General features: G+C 45.2%; 1 protein-coding gene across 1 annotated transcript in view; it reads right to left on the bottom strand.

Annotated features, from left to right (window-relative positions):
- Hira (histone cell cycle regulator-like protein) overlaps positions 1-14,255 on the bottom strand; it is a 257,277-nt gene that overhangs the window by 4,351 nt on the left and 238,671 nt on the right. The window contains exon 17 of the mRNA XM_068358689.1: positions 7,744-7,844. Coding sequence (XP_068214790.1) covers positions 7,744-7,844 — 101 coding nt within the window. The remainder of the gene's footprint in view (positions 1-7,743; positions 7,845-14,255) is intronic.

Below are 14,255 nucleotides of genomic sequence, written 5' to 3'. Positions count from 1 at the left end.
TGTAACTTTACTTTTCGTATACGGTGGGGGCCCCGCCGGTAACAACCATGGCCGTGGTTCCTACCAAGTTAGGCTACCGTATATGTATAAGTTAGTAAAGTAATTCCCCATGTTTAACCTCGCCCTATCGTTCCTTAATAATTCGGATGGGGACATACATCCCCTAGAAATTATGGATAAGGTTCGATTTATATTCTCTTTTAGAGAAAAGAGGCTAAAGCCTTCCTCCCTCCCTGAGCCGCCGCCATTACAGGCGGCAACCGCCGGCTCTCCCCATCGCAGCCGAGTACTTCGGCTTTGGGGTTAGATGGTATTTCAGGGTGCCCTGTCTTGCAGCCGACGATGTCGCCGGCAGGGGAATCTTTGTTCCCCTGCCGCCCACGACGTCATCGGCAAAAGAATCCATGCATCCTCAGTCCACTGACGAAGGTAGGCGGCATACCTGCCGCCACCTTTCTCCCCAGTGATTGATTGATTGATTGATTAAAAGTTTTCAGGCATCCCGACATCTAAGGTCATTGATGCCGATATCATTGTTAGTTTATATACGTATAAAAAAATAAAACCATATTCAATTAAAACCATAAAAGTTAAATGTCATTATAAAAGTTAAATTGTTTTCAGAAGACCTACTTCTGAAATAAATCTAAAAATGCCACTTGCATTGTAGGATACATCATGTCCAAGAATCTTGGCAAGGATGAACCTGCCACCCTCACCTCGAGCCTCAAACAAATATCTATTCCTTAAGTTATTATAACTGGGGGCAAAGGATCATTTTCCTGGCTAAGTCCCATATTGGTACCCGTGTGAAAGACTTATATGCTTTCCTCAGAGCGAGGAGAGCCAGCAGAGTCCGTTTTGACCTCAGCAACCATAAGACACGGACCAAGGAAACTGATTACCTCGAACATCTGGGTTAATATCCTTTTTCCCACAGGAACTGGTCCAAGACATCATAGTCAGAGCAACCATGGAGAACAGGAACCTTCTCCAAAAGTGGGGCATGAGCTCAAAGAGGAAATCTTCCTCAGACGGAGGTCCCCAGCCTAAAAATAAAAAGGCAAGGAGACCATGCAGATCTGCACAACTTTCTGTCGTGACTACGACCACGAAGCCTCAGACCATTTCCAGATGGGCCCTCAACAACTGGTGGCTCAGTCGCCAATCTTTAACCCCAACGTTGTGAGGCAATCAACTTCCTTTCACCTTAAGTCAGAAAGGAAATGGCCCTAAGAGAAGTCCACCTGGAGATAACTCCTCCCGGGGCCGAGTAGGACGTGGTCACGAAAACAAATCCACAGTACCCCACACCCAAAGAGGGGTTCTAGGTAGGAGGCAGACCGTATCACTGTCGGGATCGCGGGACCTTCGATCCCTGGGCCCACAGCCTCTTAACGAATGGACTCCGGTGGAAATGGAACAGAATTCCAACCCGTTTTCCAAAATTCTTCTAACACTCCACCCCCTCGTGAGAAGAATATACCTCAGAACTCTTGAACAAGAAGGTAAGAAGGAGAGCAAACTCCATCAAATTCCAGGGAAGGCTGTTTTGTGTTCCCAAGAAAGACTTAGACAAACTCAGAGTCATTCTAGACTTGTCTCCACTCAACAAAATCATCAAGAACAACAAGTTCCGGATGCCTACTTGGCAACACATATTATTATTATTATTATTATTATTACTAGCCAAGCTACAACCCTAGTTGGAAAAGCAAGATGCTATAAGCCCAAGGGCTCCAATAGGGAAAAATAGCCCAGTGAGGAAATGAAATAAATAAATGATGAGAATAAATCAACAATAAATTATTCTAAAAACAGTAACAACGTCAAAACAGATATGTCCTACATAAACTATTAACAACGTCAAAAACAGATATACCATATATAAACTATAAAAAGACTCATGTCAGCCAGGTCAACATAAAAACATTCGCTCCAACTTTAAACTTTTGAATTTCTACTGATTCAACTACCCAAAGGAAGATCATTCCACAACTTGGTAACAGCTGGAATAAAACTTCTAGAATACTGTGTAGTATTGAGCCTCATGATGGAGAAGGCCTGGCTATTAGAATTAACTGCCTGCCTAGTATTACGAACAGGATAGAATTGTCCAGGGAGATCTAAGTGTGAAGGATGGTCAGAGTTATGAAAAATCTTATACAACATGCATAATGAACTAATTGAACGACGGTGCCAAAGATTAACATCTAGATCAGGAATAAGAAATTTAATATACCGTAAGTTTCTGTCCAACAAATTAAGATGAGAATCAGCAGCTGAACACCAGACAGGAGAACAATACTCAAAACAAGGTAGAATGAAAGAAGAAAAACACTTCTTCAGAATAGATTGATCACCGAAAACCTTAAAGGACTTTCTCTATAAGACAATTTTTTGTGCAATTGAAGAAGACAGACCTAATGTGTTTCTCAAAAGTAAATTTGCTGTCGAGAATCACACCTAAAATTTTAAAAGAAGTCATAAAAACTTAAAGAAACATTATCAATACTGAGATCTGGATGTTGAGGAGCCACCGTCCTTGACCTACTTACAATCATACTTTGAGTTTTATTAGGATTCAACTTCATACCCCATAATTTGCACCATGCACTAATTTTAGATAAACCTCTATTAAGGGATTCACCAACCCCAGATCTACATTCAGGGGATGGAATTGATGCAAAGAGAGTAGCATCATCTGCATAGGCAACAAGCTTGTTTTCTAGGCCAAACCACATGTCATGTGTGTATAGTATGAAAAATAATGGGCCAAGAACACTACCCTTTGGAACACCGGATATCATATTCCTATATTTACTATGGTGCCCATCAACAACTCTTTGAGATCTATTACTTAAAAAATCAATAATAATGCTAAGAAACGACCCACCCACTCCCAACTGTTTGAGTTTGAAAACAAGGGCCTCATGATTAACACGGTCAAAGGCAGCACTAAAATCAAGGCCAATCATACGAACTTCCTGACCACAATCAAGGGATTTCTGTACAGCATTGGAGATGGTAAGAAGGGCATCACATGCTCCAAGGCCTTTACGAAAACCAAATTGCAAACAAGGGAATAGGTGATTACCTTCAGCAAACCTATTGAGATGTTTTGCCAGAAGACGTTCAAAAACTTTAGATAATATGGGAGTTATGGAAATTGGGTGGTAATCAGTTGGACTGGCGCTACCACAAACACATTTACATAGAGGAGTAACATTACTAATTCTACAATTGTTAAAAGCTCCTCTTCTTACTAACTTGCACAAAATAACATAAGTTTGGAGCTAAGAAATCTGCTGTCTTTATAAAAAACAAAGGAAAAATACCATATGGGTCTAAACCTCCGTAAGCATCAAGGTCCATCAACAGAGCTTTAATTTTACGAGATCGAAAAGCTAAACTAGTTAGGTTAGCTTCACGAAAACAGGAATGAGGAAGTTCAAGTTTTTCATTACTCTGTTTACTGTCAAAAACATCAGCCAACAGGGTTGCCTTTTCCTTTGGACAGTGAGTGACTGAGCTATTTGGTTGAAGTAAAGGAGGAACTGTTGCATCTACACCAAAGAGTGCAGATTTAAGGGTAGACCACCATTTATGTTCCTGAGTTGTACCAGAAATCAAGATATGATCAGATGTCCCAATTGGAGAACCAACTTTACTTGTTATAACGCCAGGGGAATCAGTGTATACGAGGTCCAAGCAATTACCAGACCTGTGAGTAGCTTCACTTATGATTTGCTCACAGCCTGATTCAAAGGCAAAGTCTAGAGCTCTTAAGCCATGGCGATCGGTGGAAGAAACAGAACTTAACCACTCCCTATGGTGAGCATTGAAATCACCAACAAAGACAAAAGAACCCGTTCTATCATCTTGTATCTTAACCATAATGGTAAGAAGACAATCTAAGATAGAATCATCCATGTCTGGATTCCGGTAGATCGAACACACATAAAAGTTGTTATGTCTGCCACAAACTTTTATTACCTGAATCTCATCACATCCACATTCATAGCAGGATTTATGAGAAGCAGGGTACTCAGACCTAATATACACCGCCATTCCCCTGGCATCACGTTTCAATATTATTAGCTTTTTAAAACCTGTTATAAGGAGCTCAGATGAGTACCTCATATTAGAAACCAAAGTTTCTGAGCACAAAAGAATATCATACTGTCTGGACGCAACTGTAAGGTCTTGAATATTTGCATGAAGACCACAAATATTGCAATATAGAAGACGACATTGACGAAATCTAGGACATACTGGTCCTGGATATCGCTCAATGTCTCCAGACAGCATAAGTATTAATGATAAAAAAGAGACATCATACTTAAAAACTAGATTAACAAGAATTATAACAAAAATAATATGTACAGAAATTATAACAAAACCTGTACAGAAATATAAATAAAGAGATTGATCAAACCCATAGGCTATAATAAAAAAAAAGTCGGAAAAACTGGTCAACATAGAGGAGCCGATACACCATGCAAGACTAAATACTCACCTGGATAGCCACTTCAACTGAAGTGAGGACAGTAGGGATGGTTTTGAGAAGAAAAAGAATCAGATAAGGAAAAGACAACCTCTTGATAAACCACCAGGCATCCATGGCCCTTCTAATAAGCCTGCCCAACAAACTATTTAAATAAAAACAAGAGGAAGAGAAAAAAAAATGAGATAGTAGGCCTGAGTGTACCACCAAGCAAGAGAATTCTAACCCAAGACAGTGGAAGACCATGGCACAGAGGCTATGGCACTACCCAAGACTAGAGAACAATGGTTTAATTTTGGAGTGTCCTTCTCCTAGAAGAGCTGCTTACCATAGCTGAAGAGTTTCTTCTATCCTTATATAGAGGAAAGTACACTGAACAAATACAGTACAGTAATTAACCCCTTGGGTGAAGAAGTGTTCGGTAATCTCATAGGGGGCAGAGAATGCAGAGAGTTCTCCTTTTGAACCCACATGGATTTTAGCTGCCACTAAAGAGATCGGATTCGTAGGGGCTGAAGTAAGGCATGAGCGATATCTCTCGCGAGATCCTATGCCTCTACTCGAGCGAGGATAGGAAGGTCGGCATGAGGAGGAGTCTGTTTTGGCATCCTCCTCTTCTGTTTCGTTGTCTAGATCGATGCAACCTCCAAGCGAAAACAGTCCTGCTGAATTCCGTGAGCCACCTTTGCAGCTTCATGTGGTCTTCCGATAGGCAAGAAAATCATGCGGACTCCGGGCCCTGCTAGAAACAGGTCTCCTCCTAGGCTCCGTTGGGAAAACAGAAGAGGAGAATATGAAAATTGACTTCTCTAGGGGAATCCTTGGTGTAGAAGCACCTGCTGACTTATGCTTGGGCGGTTTGTTGGGGGCACGAACCTCTGCACACCCTGGGTTGTGTCAACCACTGCCTGCCTGATGGCTTTGACCAAGGTGGCTGTTTCCCCACAGCCGACAGGTCCAGGGTGTCCTTGGGGAGGCCTGGAAGTAAGATTGCCCCTCATTGGGGAATGCTGCCTCGGTACCTGGAACTGAGGGGGAGAAGGTTGCCTACCTTGATCAATCAGCAGTCATCTCAAGGTCCTCCTGGGTGATCTTCATGGGGCGATCTGGAGAGATCGGAACACCCACGAACTTGTTTGGTGGTTCCCTGAACCCTTCGGGACAGGTAATGGGCCGTCCGCCTCTTGCTGGCAACTTAACACATGGTAAAGATTACTCCACCACTGCTGCTATTTCGCTGCTGGACTGTCAGGGTGCCAGACCTCCCGAGCTTGAGGGAGCCCATGAAGTGCGCGCGAAAAAATTAATTTCACGTGCAGAAGATGATGAGTGAAGTGGAGAAAGCAGGACAGGTTTTGGACACTTCCGATGAGCTGTTGAGTGCCAATAACGCACTGGAAATCGACAAACATAAGAGTGACGAGCGTCAACGGGAAGGAGAATGACAAGTTGGCAAGCGAGGCACAGGAGGGAGATGAATTGGCAAGCGACGAACTGGTGAGTGATGTTCAGGTAAGAGGTGAGTGGGTATATGACGCGTCGGCAAGTGGCGAGCAGGAGAGTGTCGCACTGGTGATAGGTGAGATGAAGAGTAGCGCGTTGGAGAGCACTGGGCAGGAGATCGTCTGAGATGGTGAATGGCGTGTTAGAAAACTACTCGCTGGCGAACGGAAAACTGGTAGAGAATGGCAATCATGAGGAGACGCGTGATCGCGTTCAGGAGAACAGCGGGAAGAGAGCAACCGTCCAGCAGGAGAACGATGATATCCAGAATGTTGATCACGAAACGGCGAGAAAATTGTAGATCTCACAAACTGGTGTGCTGCCTGATGGATGGCAAGGAGAAAGGTTCGGCGTGCGTAGAGGAATACGGTCCCTGGAGGATGAAGAAATCCGAGGGTGGCGTGAGGTTTTCTCATCAGCAGAAGGTCATTGTTGGGGAGGCGAGTGGGCACGCCGGTCCCATCGGCGCGCAGGACTAGCAGAAGCTGGAGAAGGCAAGAGATGGGCCTCGCCGACAGCTAGGGGATCAACAGGAGACAGGACTTCTACTTTGGAGGAACCAGAAGGACCCCTCTGGGCCCTGCGCTGTAGAAGTTCTAGGAAAACCTCCTTGTAAGAAGGACCAGCAGCATATCAGAAAGTGAAAAGGACTTGCTTGAGGGCGGGGAACGAAACCAGCAACAACCCTGGATCCCCGAGGTTGCTCTGATGTAAGCTGGTCGATATTCCTACTCAGCCGCCCTTCGGAAGAGGACGAATGAGCAGGAGCTTTGGGAAGAGATCAGGGGTCAAAGAAGATATCCGAGGCTTCTTCGCATTTGAGGAAGACCCCGAAGGTGAAGAATCCTTCATAGACTTCTCCTTTTGGTGCCTAAATCTCTCTCACTGGGAGGCAGACCACTCCCTATACTCCTAACAGGTGTGCAGGTCAGGCACAACGAATGGGGGATGGTCTCGACAAAGCACATGAAGTGACCTGCAGGTATTGGGCAAGTCTGCATGAGGATGCAGAAGTGAATACGCAAACCTGAAAAGAAAAAGAATTGAATATGATTACAATGGCTAAGACTTTTGAGAGCAGAGACTGGACATGTCCGTTCTGCTCAAGCGAAAAGAAAAGTGACTCATTCATTTAGTGTGCAAGTGAGAGAGGTAGCCGGCAACACCCCCTAGCGCTCACTACCCCCGCTAACTAGCGGTTTGGATAGTTGCCACCTTGCTTAAAAAATCTTAATGGCTAGTCTTCCAGCTTTGCCAAAAAAATCATTATTATTATTATTATTATTAATATTAGCTATGCTACAACCCTAGTTGAGAAAGCAAGATGCTGTAAGCCCAAGGGCTCCAATACAGAAAAATAGCTCAGTGAGGAAATTAAATAAGGAAATAAATAAATGATGAGAAAAAATTAACAATAAAATACTTTAAAAACAGAACATCAAAACAGATATGTCATATATAAGCTATAAAAAGACATGTCAGCCTATTCAACATAAAAACATTTCCTGCAACTTTGAACTTTTAGAAGTTCTACCGATTCAACTACCTGATAAGAAGATCATTCTACAACTTGGTCACAGCTGAAATAAAACTTCTAGAATAGCGTAAGATTTGTAGTGTTGGAACAATTTTATTTTAGACACAACTGAATTCTGGAAATCTTATGAACAATGGCATGAGGCTACAGTCAACAATAGATAGAAAATATAAAGAAAAAGAGTTGAATCTATTACCATGACATATGGTGACCAAGCTCCTTCATCTGTGTGAGCATGACCGCTGTGTCTTGGACCCAAATAGTCATCAAAAATAACCCTCAGCTTTCTCTCCTGACCTGTTGATATAAATATAAATAAAAGGTTTGTACAAATTGCATAAAACCATTTTTCATATTAATAAATCATTGACAATGCTATAAGAATTACACAGCCATAGCAGTAACTTCACAAGGTTGATCTAAAGCCTAGCTTCATCTAAAATTACTATTAACCAAAACTTTGTTTGCATGACTGCATGTTACAAACTTTTATAAGATTATACAAAAGAATTCTATTGTGTACCCAAATATATAGCAGGTGGGGCTCCTTAAAAGTCAGTATGTGGAAGCAGTATTAAAAGTGGAAATAAATTTGTATTTTTCCTAACAATACATACCTTAATTATTTATAGAGGTATTACTTTCGGCGAAGCTGAAAGGGCACGCCATTAGAATTTTAGCCATGGTTAACTACCCATCCTGCTAGTTTGCAAGAGGGGGTAGCCAGCTATCCCTCTAACTCACATACCTGTGACTGTGTTTTACTTTGCTTGGAGGTAGGACATCCATGGGGGACAGGGTTGATGGGCAAGTATGTATAAATAGCTAGATTAGTATTTTTAGGAAAAATACAAATTATTTCCAAATTTGTCATTTGTTCCATAACTGGAATACAAACCAACGCTATTTATAGGGGGTGACACCAATTAGGAGGGAAGATGTCCCTGGTAATCTGGCTTTTTGGCCTTTGCTGGGGTTTCCATATTGTGTATGATAGTGCACAAATAAGGAGACCCTAACACCTAGCTAAACCATGCTAAGCATGATCTGTTGAGTTACTAGCAGTGTGACTGTTAGGGTATAGGTTATTTCAAGTCTGTAGGAAATAACCGAGTTGACCAAGACATTCCTTATGCCACCTCGCCAGGGTATGTGGACGCAACATTATTGGAACAATACTAGGTTACACAAGGGAGCAATGCCCTCAAACCTCTACTACTTGACCAATAAGGAGCTTGAGATATTAAACCAGCTATTGTGCAGCCAGCACAGGACCGATAGAGAACATATTGATTCTCCTGTGGGTTATGTCTTGCAGGTAATGAACGGTGAGTTGTTTGATTTTTCCATACGCCTGGTTGCAAAACCTGTGTAACAGAGTAGTTTCTTTTGAAGGCCAGGAATGAGGCTATGCCCCTGACATTGTGCGTTCTGGGTTGACGTGTTGGAGGAGGATCTGGATTCAGTGCATGGCCAGTGACCCTGCGAATCCAAGGAGAAATGGTGCTTTGTGATCCTCTTCTTATTTCTATCCATGCTGATGAAGAGTGAGGGCACACAAGGTAGCGCCTCAAACTTCTTACAGGGCATATTAACAGATGATCTGGGTTGTCAGTTACACAGTGGAACCTTGTTATCCGGAAATTGAATCTAGGATACGAAAACCCTTGGATTCTGAGTCTTGGCAACAAACTCTGGGATGAAGCTGAAGCTTACCTCTTCCCCTCCTCTTGAATGGGCAATGCCATACGAGAGACCATGCAGCTCGTTGACTCATTTAGCAGGGATACCGTCTTCTATGTAAGGTGGTGATTCATTGCCTGGCATAATGGTTCATAGGGAGGCTTCTTTTGGGACCGAGGAACCCTGAACCACGTTCCAAGGAGGAGGTCTCACTTTAGACTGAGGACAGGTAAGTTCGTAACCCCATATGAGGAGGGAAAGTTCCAGTGATGAGGAAATGTCCACTCCTTTTAGTTTAAAGGAGATACTCTCAAGGCTGAGCGATAGCCTTTTACTGAAAGGTGCATTTCCTTCCGCAAATGCCCAAAGAACTCCGTTATAGCTGAAATAGTGGCATTAAGTGGAGAGATACTGACAGAACCTTTGAAGGGCCAGGTAGACATCCTTCATCTCCAAAAGATTTAAGTGAAGGTATTTTTCAAACTCTGACCAAAGGTCTGAGGTCGTGTGATACAGCACACGATCTTCTTTTGATACATCGGAAAACAGCATCAAGTCCGGTGGGGGGTGGGGGGGGGAGAGATCGACACCATTCACCAGATTCTCGTCTGCCACCCACCACTCGAGGTCCGTCCGTTCCCCTCTGGTCCCACAAGGATCAGAATGTCCAGACAATCGAAGGCCTGATTCCAGTTGGAATTTAGCCTCCATTGTAATGATCGTATCCTGAGGCGGCCGTTGAGAACTAGACAAGCCAGAGATGATGGGTGTCCGAGGAGACATACATGTAGTCGTCGATTTACGAAAGAGATAGGAACCAAGGACGCATTGTATGTTGAACTGAAAAAGAGAAGTTTCCATAGATTTATTTGGATGCGTCATGATTTGGCAATCTCGATCATATTTCATAAATATTTTCTTACTGTTTATAATTATTTCCATTTTTTGATTCATAGGATATATGCTCTTTTAATGCTTTTTTGTATTTTCTCTCTCTTTCTCTCTCTCTCTCTCTCTCTCTCTCTCTCTCTCTCTCTCTCTCGGTGAGGTGGAGATTGACAGTTGGCGAAAGCAAGAGCAGACAATCAGCAATTGGCGATTGTTGAGCTGGCAAGGTAGGCTGGTGATCGGAGCACAGCAAAATAGGCGAACTGGTGAATGATCGGATAAGCTGAGGAGTAGCAGTATAGTTCGACGATCGACTAGTTTGTGATCGGCGAGCTAAAGATTGATGATCGGTACTTGGAGATCTGAGAGGACGCTCCGAGTGCTGGCAATCAACAAATGGATAGTTAAGAGTATGGTTCGACGATCGGAGATTTGAGCTAACGATCAGCGTGGTGAGCTAGCAATCAGCAAGCTGACAATTGGCAATTGGTGAGCCGAAGATCAACGATTGGCAAGACTGGAGGTCAACGATCAGAGAAAGATGAGCTAGCAATCGGTGATCGGCAAGCTGGTGGTCGGTGAGATAGCGATCAGCGATTAGCGACCTAGTGATCAGTGGGTGGTGAGCTGGGGATTGGCGAGCTAACGAGAGGTCAAAAATCGGAGAAAGACGAGTTAGCAAGCAATAAGCAATCTAGCAAGCAATAAGCAATCTAGCAATCGACAAGCTGATGATTAGCTTTTGGTAAAAGACGAGCTAGCAATCAGCGATTGGCGAGCTGGCAATCGGCGATTAGCGAGTTAACCTTTGGAAAAAGATGAGCTCCACTAGGTCGGAACACCTGGTAGGCAAACAGCTGGACGATGATTCGGAAAACGGGATGTGCCCTTTGGAAGGGCAAACATCCCCAGCGGAGGCTCACGAATGAGGCCTCAACGGTGCATCCTGAACCGGAGTTCGATGATGAGCAGGAAAGTGGTGAGCTAGCGATCGACAAGCTGGCAATCGACGATTGGCGAACTAACAATCAGCAAGCTGACGATTGCTATTGGTGAACTGGTGATCAGCGAGACTGGAGAAAGACGAGCTGCAGTAGGTTGGAGCAGGAGGTCTGAACGACAATCTGGAGAAGGATGTGGTCTTTCGAAGAGTAAACATCCCCAGGAGAGGCTCATGAACGAGACCTAGACGGTGCGTCACGAACCGGGGTTCGTTGACGACCAGGTGAGTCCAAAGAAACAGGCGAAGGTTGAGAACCAGTAGAATCAGGACAAGAAGGATCCTCCGAAGAGGAGAGATGCATTGACGAGGCTGAAGAGCCGTAAAGGCGTCTTTTCGCCAAAGGCGAAAGAGCAACTCTAAGGCGGATGAGAATAGTGGGGTCAAAGACCACGGTGATAAACCCCCGAAGGGGCAGGAGGATCAGTAAGCTGATCAGCAGCAGCAGTAGACCTTCGAAGAGAGTCTCTACGACTGGCTTCTCTTGCAAACGAGAGGTGAACACTCGCAAGAGAGACTTGCCTCGGACTTTGGGCCGCCCCAGACGGAAGAGTCGACTCAGCATGGGGAGGAATGTAGTCTTTGGGGAAGAAACAGCAACAGCAATTGGCGATGAGATGAAGATGCTGATGAAAAGAAGTTCTCCCTTGGAAGGGAGGACAACCCAACACCTGGGGAGAAAAACTCTCCTTCGGAAGGGAAAGTAATCCAACCTCTAGAGGTGGACCTCTGGGCACCGCTCTTAGCTTCCCATCAACAACATTTGTTCAAGTTGAAGGTCTGCATCGAGTGCTGCACGAGGAAACGTAGCCGGAGCTAGTTCCTCGAAAGACGGTGTACTGATTAGGAGCTGCCACAGGCGTAGGACACGAAAGTGATGGTGCAATGACAGCAGATTACCCAGGAACGAACGGCACTGCTCTTCTACGTCTGCTATTCTAGTTGAACGAAGAAGAAAGTTGAAGCTAATTGAGGAAAATATACTAAATTCTCAGTAATTTGTATTTTTCCTAGCATACTTATCACGGACTACTCTCTCAGGAGTTACTCTTTAGTTTAAACTTGCGACCAAAAAATTTTTCCCCCAACCAGGACTCCATTCCAGGCGAGATACATCAAAGCCTCAGGCCGGTAACATGCCCCAGGGTATGTTCCCTGCGCACAGCGAACTTCCATTGACCCACAAGAAGGCTGTGTCAGACCTGGTAAGGATAGGGGAAAGGTTGCCATTTGTACTCGATCCAGGTGCCCTCGTTGTCTCAGTACCAGCTACTTCCGAGAACCAGCAGGGTAAGTAGGGTGGGACATACCTTCGAGAGTAGTCCGTGGTTAGTATGCTAGGAAAAATACAAATTACTGAGATTTTGGTATTTGTTCCGATGCATTGTAACCACGGACTACTTTCTCAGGAGACTTAGGCTTAGGAGGTGGGAACAGAAACGAGGAAGGGGTGGAAGACAAGGTGATATGGAAGGCCTGTTGGGGAAAAAACTTCAAGAAAGCTGCAATAACACTCACCCAAGTTGGGGACATCCATCGGCGTAAAACTGTCATACGTGCCATGTAGCAGGAGAGGGGTGTAGGGAACTCACCGCGTCTCCCATCCCGGACGTTAACACTGTGTACAAGTCGTGGCATTAAATCCTCTGTTGTGCCACCACGATGGGGCCGAGTCTGTACTCATCGCGAGACACTAAGGAGCAGTCTTTCAAGTAATGGGAAGTGAAGGTGTTCTGTCTCTTCCACACACCTGCTTTAAGAACCTGTGCCACTGACATATTCTTTGAAAAGGTCATCAATGTACTGATGGACCTGATATCATGGGGCCTAGCAGACGAGAGCGCTGGCCTGCCCTTCGCTAAATACGCCCTTTGAATTACCTCCCTGAGCCAGTAGGAAATCGTGTTCTTCGAAATCGCCTTCCTCACTTTGCCCGTGGAGACAAACAGGTGTTTCATGGTGGGCCTCAAGCGGGACGTCAATGCCAGATACTTTCGGAGAGTCCTAACCGGGCACAGCAGAAGGTCCTCCGTGTCATCTAACTTAAGGATGGCTGGGATCACCATCTCCGAGAACCTTGCCTCCTTTCAGCCAATGGAATGACTAACGTTGGCTGCCATCCCGTGCAATTCACCCACCCGTTTGAAAGAGGCCAGGGCAAGGAGGAACACAGTCTTCAGGGTCAATTCTCTGTCCAGGGCCTGCAGCAAGGGCTCAAATGGTGGTTTCTTGATGGAGTCCAAGACCATGAGGACATCCCACTCCGGAGCCTTCAAAGAGTGAGGAGGGCAGGACTGCTCAAAACTCTTGATAAGCATGGACAGTTGCCTGGAACCACCCAGGTCTATTCCATTCCACCATGCGATCTGTCCCAAGGCGGCTCTGACCCCTTTGATGGAAGGCACCGACATGTTCCTATCTAAGCATGGGTGAACCAAGTACAGTAATCTGCTATTGACGGGATGGAGGCTCCTATGGGCTTACGGTCGTTCTTCCGGCACCACTCTAGCCATTTAGCTTGGTATATGGCCCTCGAGGAGGAGCGGAGGCAGCCCGTCATCTGGGAGGCCGCCCTTGGGGAGAATCCTTCCCTCGTCAGGAGGCGCTTGATAACCTCCATGCGTGAAGGGATAGGTTTCTGAGCCCCTCGTGAAACTTCAGAAAGTGAGGCTGCCTGAGATCATCTCTGATGGGAAGAGGCCATGGCTGGGCCACTGCTAGGTCTTATAGGTCAGAGAACCACTCATTTTCCGGCCATTGGGGGGCGATTAGAGTCAGCTGAGCCCCTTTGGAGGTCCTTAGTCTGTTCAGGGTCTGCCGCAGGAGACCGAACGGAGGGAACGCGTAGGCATCCAGGCCGTCCCATGGATGTTGAAAGGTGTCTTCCATGACTGCTGTTGGATCCGGGAATGGGGAGCAAAACACTGGTAGTTTGGTGTTCAGCCTGGTTGCAAAGAGGTCCAGGGAGGGAGATCCCTACCTTGCTATGACACTCTTTGCTACTTCTGGATGGAGGGACCACTTGGTGACTAGGACTTGGCCTCTCCTACTCAAGCCAGTCCGCCAGCATGTTTGTTTTTCCAGGAATGAATCTCGCCATCAAGGTAGTCCCATTTCCCTCGACCCAGGTTAGAATC

This window comes from Palaemon carinicauda, chromosome 35 (assembly GCF_036898095.1).
Source record: "Palaemon carinicauda isolate YSFRI2023 chromosome 35, ASM3689809v2, whole genome shotgun sequence".
Classification (NCBI taxonomy): Eukaryota; Metazoa; Arthropoda; class Malacostraca; order Decapoda; family Palaemonidae; genus Palaemon; species Palaemon carinicauda.
Note: the sequence above shows the minus strand (reverse complement) of the source record. Positions and strands in the feature narration are given on the sequence as shown.